Source organism: Neovison vison, chromosome 10, assembly GCF_020171115.1.
Source record: "Neovison vison isolate M4711 chromosome 10, ASM_NN_V1, whole genome shotgun sequence".
Lineage (NCBI taxonomy): Eukaryota > Metazoa > Chordata > Mammalia > Carnivora > Mustelidae > Neogale > Neogale vison.
Genome location: NC_058100.1, coordinates 39,775,251 through 39,790,452, shown reverse-complemented (window position 1 = coordinate 39,790,452; position 15,202 = coordinate 39,775,251). Strand labels below are relative to the sequence as shown.

The 15,202-nt window shown below is 38.1% G+C and overlaps 1 protein-coding gene across 3 annotated transcripts in view; it reads left to right on the top strand.

Annotated features, from left to right (window-relative positions):
* AKT3 (AKT serine/threonine kinase 3) overlaps positions 1-15,202 on the top strand; it is a 305,109-nt gene that overhangs the window by 248,511 nt on the left and 41,396 nt on the right. For all 3 annotated transcript variants that reach the window (XM_044267054.1, XM_044267055.1, XM_044267053.1), the window contains 2 exons: positions 2,082-2,296; positions 9,066-9,153. In XM_044267054.1, coding sequence (XP_044122989.1) covers positions 2,082-2,296; positions 9,066-9,153 — 303 coding nt within the window. The remainder of the gene's footprint in view (positions 1-2,081; positions 2,297-9,065; positions 9,154-15,202) is intronic.

Sequence of the window (15,202 nt, the reverse complement as noted above, 5' to 3'; positions counted from 1 at the left end):
AGTTAATCCAGCTTTTATGCTTTTTATGGTTTTATGAAAAAAGAGGTTAAAAACCACATTTGGCTCTTTTTCGCATGTGCCACTGTTTTGTTGGTGTTGTAGGAATTGAGTAAAAGGTTACTTAGATTTTAAAATTGTTTGTCATTAGGTGAAATCCTGGATCTATTAGATTCAGGCCCACAAACAGTACATTCTACTAATTGGACTGGAGATGGATTCTCAAATAATCCATAGTCCCTGGTATTTAAAAATCATACATACAGTGTTTCCTTTCACTGAAGTAATAAATACACAAGCCGAATTCTTTCTGCTGTTTTAGGTTATTTCTTGTTTCTGTTTGTTTTTATGTTACTCATTTTGAACAAGTAGAAATTTGAAATATTTTTAGCCAAGGATGAAAACTAGAATTTGTTGTTCTTCCCCAAAATATTTTGCTTAGTTTGTTACTCTACAAAAGATTTTTTGGAAGAACATAGGAACTGGACTTGTGTTCATATCTTGCTAAGACAGATCCTGTGTCGCCTTGGAACTGGGATACAACTGAATTAAAAATCTTCTCATAACATTTGAAAGATACTGAAATAACTGCTAAGTAACGTAGTTTTTCTCAAACTTACATTCTCCATGCATATAAATACCCTGTCTACCAAATGCCTTTCATAGTATTGCTAGGTGATTGAAATTTAACTTTCAAACATACCATGTGCAATTCTATGACATTATTGGTAAATTTTAAATAAAAGTACATGTGCATCATCTCCAATAACTGATTTACTTAACTCTAAGAAAGTTTGGAACATGTGCACCACTTTGTTCTGCGTGAAATTCTTACGTAATCAGTTACAAGATTTTTTATTTGGTAGATTTCATGGGTGTGGTTTTCTTGCTCTGTCTATCCCAAAGCTAGGAGAATCAGATCAAGTAGGCTTTAAGATTATTCAGATATAGTAATTTAAAATAAAATACTGAAAGATTCTGGGATACCTGGGTAGCTCATTCGGTTAAGCATCTGCCTTCGGCTCAGGTCCTGATCTCAGGAAAGCGGGGTCAAGTCCTGGGTAGGGCTCCATGCTCAGCGGGGAGCCTGCTTGAGAGTCTCTCTCTCTTCTTCTGCTTCTGCCCCAATCCCCACTTGTGCTCTCTTTCTCTGTCTTTCAAATAAATAAATAAAATATTAAAAATATAGGAAGATCTAGATAAATGAAAAAAATTGCATTGGCTGAGGAACATACCTAATATAAAGGGAAAAATCGACATTTTCCTGGGACAAATGATGAAATATTATGCCCCGATTTGAATAGGCCGCTCTAACATAGTCTGACTGATACCGCCCTATCCTTTCTTTCTAAATTTGTTTTGCATGAGATGTATTTTGTGAAATAAATTTAAGGGCACATGCCAGAGAGATATTACACCGTGATTTTTGTTGTTTATGTTTAACAGAAATTTTATCGTGAGGTACTAATAAAGCTTTGGACACACCCCAAACAGTAAATCTTTATATTTGCTTTGTGGACTATTGCCTTAAAGAGTATAAACACGCAGGGCCCTCCAGAAGTTTTCAGCTCGACTGTCCTGCTCGCTGCACCCTGAACCTGTCTATGTGACTCTGCGTACATGACTCCTGTCCTTACAGTTTGACCCGAGTTCCTTAGTGCTTCTCCACGGCTCCTCATACACTCGATCAGCAGGACTTAACCTCCCAAGTTACTTGAAGTCCATGTAGTGGACCCGAGTGAAAAACTAAGTAGGCCTATGAGAAAATGTGCGAATACGCAAACCATTTTCGCTTGAGCCTTCGTCGTCATTCGCTTGGAATATTCTGCGTGGCCTGACCCTTTTCTCCTACGCTGGCCACTTCAAGACGTGGATTGAACAGATATTTCCCGTATCCGGTGTGATTCATATCTTTGGTGGGATGCTTTCTAGTTTGAATGTCCAGGTGTCAGGATAGCCCATCCAGGCTTTGCAAGTTAGGATTCACGTTGATGTAAGAAGAGAACGTTAGATGAACGTTAGAGCAGTCTTTGCTCTAAAAGCTCGTGTGTAATAATGCATTTGTTCACTGGTTTCCCTCTTAGGTGTTAGAAGACAACGACTATGGCCGAGCCGTGGATTGGTGGGGCCTGGGGGTTGTCATGTATGAGATGATGTGCGGGAGGCTACCTTTCTACAACCAGGATCATGAGAAACTTTTTGAACTAATACTAATGGAAGACATTAAATTTCCTCGAACACTCTCTTCAGATGCAAAATCACTGCTTTCAGGGCTTTTGATAAAGGATCCAAATAAACGGTAAGCCACAAGTAACACTTGATGGGTTGTGGACGGATGTGGATAGAGGCTGTGATACGGAGATTAATTCAAATATGACTAAGTCCAAGAACAGTGTATTTGGTGTAGACATCGTCCCACTGAAATACTGACTTATTTTTAACTACATAATACAGAACACTGTAAAAATTTCTTCAACTCTTTCTTAACTTGGAAATTTTATGCAGATTTTACCAAATAAGGATTGTGAGAGGTTTTCTTAACCATATTGTGAGTGAACAATTTCTTAATTGCCCTGGTACTTGCTATTGTGGGGATAGAAGTATCCCTTTTTTTTTTCTCTTTCAGTCTCTGGGCCTTTTTATTTATGCTAATTTACAAAATAAAAAAGATAGAACCAGCTCTTTACTCTCCTCCCATGCCAATCTGTATTAACAATCAGACTAACTTTTTGTTTGTTTGCCATTTGAAGATACACTTCTCTGTGTACCGCCAGAGAGGGTTAAGGGAAAAATACCTTTACATAGTTTGTATTTCTTTTGTAGGTACAGCTGTGACCTGAAGCATCCTACAGCCCTTTGCTTAATTAATCAGTGAGCTTAGTGTTCTCTGTTCACGTTTCTATATTAATTACACATAGAATTTGTCAGTCATGTATGGAATGACTCTTATTGTAAAAACGTCCCTTAATCTCCTTTATACGTGTGTATGGCCGTCCTTTCCCGTAGATGAGTAGACATGCAGCATTGCTCTAAAAATCACTTCGATATTAAACATCTTGAGGATAGATTTCAAGATTTTATTGTCAAATCTTCCCTCCCATAATGTGTTTTTGCACAGTTCTGGGTTTTTTTTTTTTTTCTGCTCATTATGTATTTGTTGACAGACTGAATTAATGAAAGAAGGAATAAACGAATCCTAAAATGTGGGTTTTGTTTACATTAGCGATGGTTTCCATCACACACTTGGAGCCTCTAAACTTTATAAGGGGCAGGATTTTACTCTTCAGCAGAAGTAAGCAAACGTAGTAAAAGAGACACCATCCTTTTGCCTCTTGAAGACCCTTTCAAAAATGTGTTTTATGATCCTAGTAATGGGAAGCTTACTACGTGTTTGTAGAGTGGCTTTAAGTGTTCTTTTTTAGGGCATTTGCGTATCTGTGGTCCCCTTTGCTGTTTCTCTCGCCTTGTAGAGTTGATAGGTAGGTTTCTCATTGACATTTGACTGAGGGCAAAACTGAGGCCTGGAGAGGGTTAAGTAATTTATGCTCCAGAAAATTCCTGTAGAACAGGAGTAATCAACTTTCTTGATGCCCACTTGGTATTTCTGTTGTATCTTATTTGCAACGCAGCCACTTCTCAGTGGGTTCAGGTTTTGAAATGTGTTCTGAGTGTGATTATTTCACAATTCGTGTAACAGACAGCACTTGGTAATAGATGATCTTTAAGCAGAGCTAGGATTTCCATTTTATCTGCTTGATTTGGGGTTCTAATATTTGGCTTGGATTTAAAGGACAATGAATTTTTAGCCTATCCTTTTGTGACTCCTCCAGGTAACTCTGACAGCCCTTGCCTTTATGGCCCCCCCTCTATAAGTAGCTGGTGGAACAACCTTGCATTTGTGGTTCTCATGCCTGTGTCTCATTCATTTTCCTGTTCGCCCCCCACTGTGGGATAGCACATAGTGGATACTTAGTAATTATTGAATAAGTAGGTAAATTTCTAGATTGTTAGTGGGCTGATATGTAGGACAACTGAAGGTTTGTCCATCCAGAGGTTGGTATTATCTAAAGGGAAGACGGGGTTTGCAATGATTTGCTGTTTTCATTTAAGGTAGATAAGCAAGCGCCTCCACTATTGCATTAAAGTATCGGGAATGGGGTGCCTGGGTGGCTCAGTGGGTTAAGGACTCTGCCTTCAGCTCGGGTCATGATCTTCGGGTCCTGGGATGGAGCACCGCATCAGGCTTTCTGCCTGGCAGGGAACCTGCTTCCTCCTCTCTGCCTGCCTCTCTGCCTACTTGTGATCTCTGTCTGTCAAATGGAATAAATAAAATCTTTTTAAAAAATAAATAAAGTATCGGGAATGCGAGGGTGAGTGAGACGAAGTTCTGCTGTCACTGTTCATAGAATAATGCAGGACACGGAACGCATACTTACAGCTCAGCTCTACCTACATTTGCATGTTGGAATTACTAGCTCTTTCTAGGGTCTAGGTGGGTTGGGGTCCACGGGGGTTGTTCGTGCAGAGAAATTGCCATGAGAAGGAATCTAGAATTGTGAATGAACATAGTATTTGCTAAGTCCAGCGGCTAGTGTGTAGAGTATGAGTTGGCTAATGTTGGGAGATAAAGCTGAAATGGTGGACTGCAAAGTCCTTCTGCTTCTTGGAGAATATTTACCCTTTATTTGGAAGGAGATGAAAAACCACCGAATTATGAAGTAAGAGATGGTGTAATCCGATTTGTGCTGTGAAAGATAACACCAGCAGCTTCGTCATGGGTGGATTAGAACAGGGAAGGGTCAGGGGCAGGTAGGCAGAGCCGTTGAAAACGCATGTGGAATTGTCCAGGGAAGAGATGGGGTCCTTCCAGGGGCAGTGGTCGAGGAGCAATCAATCGGAATTTGTGGATAATTGAATAGAAATAATGAGGAAGTGGAAGGAGTTGGGGGTTCCTCTGTGTTTCCAGCTCAGGTGACTCTTTCGGAGAGTGGGGTGTTAATTAGCAGACAGGGAGCACAGGCAAAGGAGCTTGTGGGAAGGATGCTGATACTCACTTCGGCTGTACCGAGTCAGATCTGTGAGAAAACCTAGATGGAAATGTGAAGACAGCAGCTCAAAACTGTACCAGTGCTTAATAGATACATAGTGGCTGGATATATGGTTTGGGGCCCCATCGATGGCTCAGAGGCAGCTGGAGCCCAGAGAATAGTGGGGGAGTCTAGGACAAAGGGAAGAAGGCCTAGGACAGTATCCTGGGAAACATCAGAATTCAAGAGGTAGAAAGAAGGGAAAGAGGCACTAAAGGACCCTGAAAAGTCTTTGGAAAGATAGTAAGATGACATTACGATGCACCTCATTATTTTTCCTCTTCAACAGTTTTAAATACTGATGAATTGGGGTACCTGGGTGGCTCAGAGGGTTAAAGCCTCTGCCTTTGGCTCAGGTCATGATCCCAGAGTCCTGAAATCAAGCACCGCATCGGGCTCTCTGCTCAGTGGGAAGCCTGCTTCCTCCTCTCTCTCTGCCTGTCTCTCTGCCTACTTGTGATCTCTGTCTGTCAAATAAATAAATAAATAAATAAATAAAATACTGGTGAATTTTTCTGATATTCTTTACCGTCAGTTCTACCAAAGGGTAAACTACCATTTTGCCTTTTCTTCGTATTCTCCATCACTTTGCTCATTCTCTTGGTATCTCCTTATCCTCCTATGCACAGTTGAGAGAAAAAGCATGACCTTGTGCTGCATTCAGTAACACCAGGAAAATACGCATTCCACGATGTTGCTAATAACGAAGAATCCAGAGTAGCTGAGGATTTAGCTTGGCATTCTGGTATTGGGGTTTACTATTCTTAGACATAAATATCTTAGTGCAAATCGTATTTTGATATTATTTTGAAGTCTTAAATTGTATATTAGGGAGTCATTGACATTGAAATTTTTGACAGTTTCACACTTGGAGAAAGCGCGTGTTAAAGAATCTCTCCCAGCTTCTAAAATGGCAGTCTAAGATTATATTCTTAGACTTCGCGTAGTACTCATGGCTGATACTTTAGTTTTTTATGTATTTGATAAATATAGATTAAATGCTGGCAATGTCCAAAGCCAAGCTATTGCAAGAGAACAGAGGGGTGACATAAAGTGAGTAACTGAAGCTGGATAAAAACCTTCTATTTACAAAATGATGAAGGTTCTCTACTCCCAACTCCCACCTCCCCCACCATCTCCTTTGTCGTTCAAAAGAAAAACAATAGCGGAAGGGTAAGAAAGTACAGCGAGCTTCAGGGTTTCCTCATGCAGACTACTTTGATACATACTTCTGAGATGTTAAATTCTCTTCAGAAACACTTATTTTGGTGTGTCTGCTTTTCCGGCTCCCTAAGTACAAGCTTGAAATGCTTTTTGGATCATCCAGTCCCGATCTCTACCCTCAAAAGAATTTGCAGCCCAGACGGGGAGGGACATACACCACTTGGAGTAGACGGAGAAAGAGCGAGGCCAGGGGCCAGAGCGCTGGTGTTAGCGGAATACGGACCCGCCAGTGCCTACGAACACTGCTCGTACCATCTGGTCCAGCCTAGAAGTTCGCTGTCAGCCTTGTAGTTCATCCCTTGCGATCTGGGTCAGGAGACCTAGACTGTGGGAACCGTGGTTCATCATCACAGACACTCAGATATCGGCTCATGGTTGTATTTTCCATTCTGACCATTGTGAGGCAATCCTGGATTCTTCCTCTGTCCTGTGTTCCTTATGCCTAATAATAACCAGCACCATTAAATTGTAATATCGTTTGTTTATGATGACCTGTTTGTGTTTCTTCCTACCCAGTGGTGTGTGGGAGTTGGCCTGAACCAACTCATAAGAGCCCGTTGTTATGTTCCAAGGATTTTGTGAGCTGGTTGTTTAATAGGGTCATTATTAAAAATAAAATTATATGAGCTTACAAACCAAAACAAGGACATTAAAAACAAAGGTAATAAATACTCAAAATTCAGCACTCCTTAATAATTTTGTTACGTTTTACCCTTCTTGGTGCTTTCGAGGTTGCTTTTAACTGTTGTGTCTGTATAGAAATACCAAACAAGGGTTTGTTTCTGTGCACGTCTTTCCACTTCTGTGTTGCGTGACGTCAGGTTCCTGACTTGAAATTGGCCGTGGGGAGAGTATTTACATCACCAAAACTGGCAAACTTTTAAGTCAGGGTTTGCTTTGTTATTTTATTGATTGTTTAGATTTAAGAAAAGAATAGAAAAGATAGTAATAATGAAAATTACATTTTATTTTTATTTTATTGTTTTAGAGAGAGCAGGAGGGAGGGACAGAGAGAGAATTTTAGGCAGGCTCCATGCCCAGCACGGAGCCAGACACGGGCTTAGTCTCACAGCCCTGAGCTCATGACCTGAGCTGAAATTAAGAGTCAGACACTTAACTGACTGACTGAGCCACCCAGGCACTCCACACAGATTATATCTTCAAGTTTGTTCTGTCTGTATCCATTCTATTGTGAATAGCACACAAAAATGAGGAAATAGTCTTCCACCATTCATCAAAGAAGTCACTCATGTAACTGACAAGCAAGCGAAGGTCTGACGTGTATCTTTGTTTTATCACTTTCAAATTAGTCTTCACCATAAACAAAAAGATCAGCCAGTATTCACCTTGGAGCTACTCCTAAGCCAGTTAGAGGCCTTTGAGTTCAGCAAAATTAACAAATGTTATCTGTGAGCATCACTTGGCTGATTTAGAGTAAAGGGCATTCTGTATTTTACCATTCTTTATCAATTTTATGCCTCACATCCTTTATGTCTGTAAAATTCATAACAAACATGTATATATAATCTGCATATGTAATATTACACATGCATCGTTTTCCGCAGAGAACTGACTGTTATGCCTTTACGGGCACACACAGTTCCTAGCTGCTAACAAGACCAGAGAAAGCTTGCTTTTGTCGATCCAGATTTAAACAGATTGTCTTTCCTTTCTTTTCCTTGCTCTTTCCCCATTCTTTTTTTTTCTTCCCTTTCTCTCTTTCACTCCCTCCTTGCTTTCCATCTGTTTTTTTTTTAATTTTGTTTTGTTTTGTTTTTTTCTTTTCTCATTCCTTCTTCATAGTGACTAGTACGCACTATGTGTTTGAAACCGAGGAAGCCAGAAAGTACCTGAATTTCGTACCATGCCAGCTTTTCATTAAGTAAGAGAACCTGGAAAGATGGGGGAATCATCTTTAAATTCGTAACATGTATTGCAGCTAGCAGAATAAATCACGTTGCAGTGGTATTTTCGTAGATTAGCAATGTCATTTCTGTGGAAATCCACTTGAGGTATGAAAATAGCCCCTGAGTTTCTATCTGTTAGCAATACTATACAAGTTGCTTTTTCTAATTATTTAGTCATTTCAGAATTTATGGTGACAAGGATTCAGTTTGATCTGAGTCTTAACCGAAATAAATTTGGCTTATAGAAGTGACTGTGGTCATTGCTACCATTTGTTGAGCTAGCTGCTTACTTCTGTTATTCCTAACCCTCGCGGGGATCCACAGGACTGGCATCATTGTCCCCCCTCTACAGAGGGGACACTGGGACTAAGGGGCTTGTTCCTTGTCACAAATCTTATAAGTTCCAGAGCTGGTTGCCTATTTCAGTTTTGACTCCAAACCTGGCACACTTTTCAGGTATGACATCGTCCTGAGGCTGCTGCTGCTTCTTTTTTTTTTTTCCCTTTTTCAAATTTATTTATTTGAGAGACAGAGTGCAAGGGTGGTGGAGGGCAAGGCGGAGGGAGAGGGAGAATTTCAAGCACACTCCCAACACGAAGATTTGTCCCTAGACTCTGAAATTGTGATGTAACGTACCTGAGCCAAAAATCAAGAGTTGGTGCTCAACTGACTTCTTATTAATAGCACGTTAAAGAAATCAGATCTGACAGCAGAAGTTTTTTATTGGTACAGCTCTTGATACCAGAACTATGTATGCCACAGAGAATTACATTTTGCGAACACTTTTTTGTTTCCTGTTGGGCTTATGTAAATGTCTTAATGCTCTCTCACTCTGGTGTCTGTCTTTTAGCCTTGGCGGGGGCCCAGATGATGCAAAAGAAATTATGAGGCACAGTTTCTTCTCTGGAGTCAACTGGCAAGATGTATACGATAAAAAGGTAGGTTATTTTCATGGAACAATATTTATATATTTTGGCTAAAATGAATTTATGGCCAAAAATAATTTTTAAGTGAATAAAATTCAGTTCAGTGATGTAATGATAGTTTTCATTTTTACTCTACATATAATTGAATATAATATTGAAATTCTTTGGCCAAAAATGTATTGATAATTCTGACTCCCAAAATGCATCTTGAAATGTTATTCAGTATGGTCGGTTGATTTTTCTTTTATCACAGTAATGTTAGTTTGCTTCTCATTGTTTCCTTAACATTAGGAGAAAAAAAAAGACCCCAATATTATGTTATTCTTTAAGAAAACTAGCAAACAAATCAGAATGTTTTTCCTTGTCTTTATGTCTTTAATTTTAAAGTGAGCTCTACAAATTTATTCATACGAATCTTATTTGAAAAGGAATTTAAAAGCCCTTTAGTTTTCAATATTTAACAAAGAAATGGATATTTTTCTTATTTGGGGCTTTTCTGTTATTTGAAACTGAATCTTAATGCCCACAAAATGGATGCTACTAATTTTGTAACTTTATTGTAATTTGCTTATTGCTTGTTTTTAATACTGTAATTTTTGCTTAGGACAGGAAATTATTGTGTTTAGTCCTTCTTTTTAATCTTTGTCTATTTTATTTCTTCTATTTCAGTTATTGTCCATATAGGCACTGATTTTGATTTTTTGGTTTTCAAATGGTCATATAAAATTTTTACCAAAATTTTACTATGAAATTTTTATGTAATGCCATATTTGCTTAGAATCTTTATCTAGTTCTTTGTGTCGTTAGTCCTTCTATTTCAATTTATTCCAGTTTTCCCTATTTTTCTCTGAAACATACACAGTCAACATTTAGGAAATAGCTATTTTGTGCCAAATATTCTCTTCTATTAATCCCTAAGGTAAGGTTAGAGTGATACCGTATGACTTATGAGGAAGAAGACAAGTACTGAATTTCTGCATTATGTTATGGGAATGCAGAGTATGGTGATTTTCTAAGCATTTCTTGTAAAATAGTTGCGTGGTAATAAACACCTCTACTCGAACTCTAGACTCCCACCGGGTGCAAAGCACAGGGGTAGATACTAGATCCTTCTCGACCCTTCTGAGAAGCACATGACCATTCTTAAACATTTATTTTATTTATGTAGATGACTAGACATCCACTTTATAACACTGGTGATGTTCTTTGTGGGTTGTTTCCCTCTTTAGACCCTACTGGTGGGTATGTACTATTTTTATCAAGTCAGTTCACTACAAAAGACCCTCATCAAAGAGAAGGATCAAAGTCTTCTTATGTCTCCCAGAAATAATACAAGGTCAGAGGTTTTCTTTGGTGTACAAAGCTATAGGCTGCAAACAAATTCCCCTTTGCTGCATCCTCACCAGGCAAAATTCAAAAAAAAGAAAAAAAGGGAGAGAGAGAGAGAGAAGGAAGGAGAGAAAACCTTTCTTGAGGAAATAATTGTGAGGCACCAGTGTGTCACTGCTAACTTAAAGAAGAGGCAAAACATGGACTTTCTTCCGTCCTGTCAGGAGACTAAGATTGCCACAAAGATTTCCTCAGCAGGGTTCAGCTCTCTGTGTTAAGTGGGATCACCTGGGGAAAGTTCTGAGAGACACACATCCTGTCTCTGCTCCTTGGGGATGGACATGCCTAGAGCCGAGGTGAAAGCAAGACACCCGCCAGCTCCTTTGAGGTGAATGGGATTGGAGGGGGCCAGCCAGCAGGGAGAAGGAGCTGCCACATCATAGCTTTAGATGATGTACTGTGGAGACATGAGTTCAAATTGTTATAATTGATAAACATAGGTGCTACTTAATCTGAGAAGAGGTCTTAAGTGTCTTCCATAAAGAAACATAACCACGAAAGTTACAGTGTCCATAAATAGAATTCATCAGGGACCGAGCTCTACTGCAAGTTTACCTGGGTGGATATCAGACGAGGCACGGATGTTTCCAGCCATTTTCCCTGCTTGAGGGACAGTATAGCAGCATGACAGCAGCAGCCACACATTTTGAGTCTGTCTCTGGAAGGCTGTGAAAACGTGATTGGGTTTGTCTGGGTTTGTATCACTAAGAAACAGGGAATTAATTATGGGAATGCTGTAATACTCTTTGGGAGTTTTGCTGTTTTTTAGGTTTATCATTGCATAATCATTGGCCAATTTTCTATATATTGTGGCAAAGCTAAAGATGACATATAGAGAAGCTAGTATCTTGAAGGGAAATCTAAATCTCTTCCTAGATTAAGTAAGAAAAGAAAAAGAATTAATCTTAATTGCAAATATCATGAAGAGCACAGGATTGAAGTGGAGATCCGTGCCCTAGATTTGCTTCTTCCTTCCTGTGGGGAAATGGACAAGCCATTTTGCTCACATAAAATTATTTCTAAAATGCCTTCAGGCTTTAAGATTCTCTAGAGGATGTTTTAGAAGATGAATTTATCTGGATAAGTTTCTATATAAACTTCACACTCAGTGTGTTATCTTCTGCAAAAAGTCTGCTGGGATTTTGTTGAATACCATGTTGAATCTGGATAAATTTGTGGCAGAATTGACATTCGAACAGGATTAAGGCTTCAGATCCATGAACATCGTATACCTTTCCATTTAATTAGGTTTTCTTTAATGTCTGTCTATAATGTTTCATAATTTTCCATGTTTGAGTCTTATCTGTATTTTGTTAGTTTTGTCCTTAAGTATTTCATGTCTTCTGATAAAAATGGTATTTTAAAATTTTATTTCCAGAAAAAATAATTTTTATTTTCATAGTGTTCGTTATTAGTATATAGAAATACAGTTGATTTTGTATATTACCTTATGTCCTGCAAACTTGCAGAGCTCACTTAGTAGCTTGTGTGTGTGTGTGTGTGTGTGTGTGCATTAGTCAATATTCTCTGCATAGGTGATTATATCCTAATGTAAATAAGAAGTTTTACTTCATTTTCAATTGGTATGTTTTGTTTTCATTTTTTGGTTTTTGTTTTTTTCATTTTGCCTCAGTATATTGGCTAGGACCTCAATGTAATGTTGAATAGAAATGATGGAGTGAACATCCTGGTTTTGTTCTTGATCTCATGCAGAAAACATCTTTTATCATTAAATATGATGTTAATTATCACAGATAGTGCTGAAATCTTTGTTTTTAAATATCATTCTTCCAAGCAAAGAACCAAGGTTACTTGGAAAAGTAGTTGATTTCAGAGCTTGGATAGGGGAAATTAAAGATAAGCCCATGGAATTTTGTGGTGCCAAAAAGTAAAAAACAAAAATAGGTTGATAGGTAGGTAGGTAGGTAGGTAGATAGATAGAGGTGCATTAATAGGATGCAGGAGTGAACCTTAAATAAGTCCCAGTGATGAAAGCTGGAAAAATTTAAATAACAAATAGTTTATTGTTTATTACTATTATTTATTAGTCTATTATGACCCAAGGAATAAAACTTCCACACTACAAAAATAAATGATTGAACAAATAAAATGTTAAGAAGAAGAGATATGTCTTCCTTATAGATGAATTCCAGTTAATAAATGTAGTTTCATAATGGAAAAAATGTGTCTGTACATACTTCTTATGCATTATACAGCTGGAAACATGTAGGATACTGGTAACATTGGTTGCCTCAGGAGAGGGAACTAAGGGAATGAGACCCATGGTGTGTGTTCAACTTTTCATTACATGTGGTTTTGGAACTTTTGAATTTTTATTTTTTTGGAACTTTTGAACTTTTTTTTTTAAAGATTTTATTTATTTATTTGACAGAGAGAAATCACAAGTAGGTGGAGAGGCAGGCAGAGAGAGAGAGGGAAGCAGGCTCCCTGCTGAGCAGAGAGCCCGATGCGGGACTCGATCCCAGGACCGTGAGATCATGACCTGAGCCGAAGGCAGAGGCTTAACCCACTAAGCCACCCAGGCACCCAACTTTTGAATTTTTAATTAGATAGATATGTTATGTAGTCATAAGTAGCATTAAAACTTTAAGAAGACAATAAAATGAAAAATATATAAATATTTAAATAAAGAATCTTGTGAGTATCAGAATAAAATGAAACAAAACAAATAAAATAAATGTAGAAGGAATGAGGGAACTAGAAAATCACCATCAGACCCTCAGAGGGGAACTTACTGCATGTGGGATCTACCGATGAATGTTAAAATCAGTGGGCAGAAGTTTAAGAAATAATTACATAGTCTCAATGTATCGGTCCTCAAACATTTATTATATACAAAGCTTGAAAGGGTAACTTTTTGGTAGAAAAGCCTGGTAGACTATGTCTTAAGGCTGCTGATTGAGATTAGCATCACCAGTGATAAGACAGACTTGCTATCCTGTAGCCCGTAATACAGACTGTGGGAAGGCTCCATCACTTTTGTGGTATTCTATGCATAGCCTCAACATAATAAGAAAACCTGAAACACCCACATGGAGGGGACATTCCTCTGGCCAGGTAAACCCAAAAGTGTCAACTTCATGCAGGGAGAGGATTGACTAAGGAACCAGGCCGGCTGAAGAAGACGGAGGGCACACTGACCCAATGCAATGTGGGGTCCCAGACAGGATCCCAGACAGGGTCCTGGGACAGCAGAGGGCCATAGTGGGAAGGTGTTGAAGTCCGGATAAGATTGCTGATAACAGTTTTGTACCAGTGTTAATTTCTTAGTTTTGAGCATCGTGCTTGACTGTATGAGATATTATCCTTAGGGGCAGGTCAGTAAATGGGATAGGGGAGCTTTTTGAACTATTTTTGTAAGCTTCTCTAAGCCTAAAATTATTTCAGTATAGCAAGTTATAAAAATGCGATGTTAGTGTAAGCTTTCTATTCCTCCTTTATTAGTTGAGGAAGTTCCCGTCTCTTCCTAGTGTGCTAATAGTTTTTATCCTGAAGAGGTGTAGAATTTCATTAAAAGTTTTTCTGCATTTGTTGTAATGACCCTATGGTTTTTCTCTTTTACATTCTATTAAGATGGCGAATTACACTGATAGGCTTTCTAATGTTCAGTGAACCTCCATTCCTGGAAAACCCACCTATTCCTGATGTCCTTATTATATATTGCTAGATTTGATACAATGGATTTTTTAAGGATTTTTGCATCCTTAAATCCTGAGTGGTACTGGGGCGTCATCTTTTCCTGAAATGTTTTTGTATGATTTTCATTTTGGGATCATGTTTGATTTTTTAAAATGAAGAGAGAAGTATTTCCTCTCCTTTAATTATATGGGATTGTTCATATAGAATTTGTATTATCTGTTCCTAAAATCTTTGCTAGCATGCACAAGTGAAGTCATTTGGGCCTGAAGTTTTGTATTTGTTTGGGAGGTTTTTAGCTCTGAGCTCTTTCTTTCATAGTTTTGGGTCTGTTCTGCTTAAGGTTTCAGGATCTTTTGTCTTCTGAGCTTTCTAATTTAATGGTTTAAAGATATTTATCATATTCCCTTATTGTCTTTACAGTGTTTGTTTTAATGTATGTAATGATGATCTCTCTTTTAATCCTGATATTGGTAATTTGTGTGTTCTCGCTTCTTTTTCTTGATCAGTCTAGTGAGAGGTCCATATCAGTGCTATTGAATTTGTCAGAGAACCAGCTTTTGGTTTCATTGATTTTCTGTATTCTTTTTCTGCTCATTATTCATTGATTAATTAATTCTTTTCCTTGCTATTTCTTTATCCCATTTCTTTTGAGTTTACTTAGCTTCCCCCCAAATAAAATAGAGAAAGAAGAGCAAAGATTATTGTTGGGGGACTGTTCTCTTTTTGTAGCATAGCACTTAGTGAATGCTGTGAGTTTCCATAGAAGGACTGTTACCTTTGTTTTGCAAATAATTTTTTTCATTTCAAAATAGTTTTAATTCCTCTTGTGATTCCTTCTTAACTTGGAGATTATTTAGAAATATATCGTTTGATTTCCAAATATATAGATTTTTCAGATTTTTCTGTTACTGATTCCTAAGTAAACTCTTGTGTTTGGAAAACATACTTTATATAATACTAATCCTTTTAAATTTATTCAGATTTGCTTTATGGCCCAGAAAACAGTCTCTCT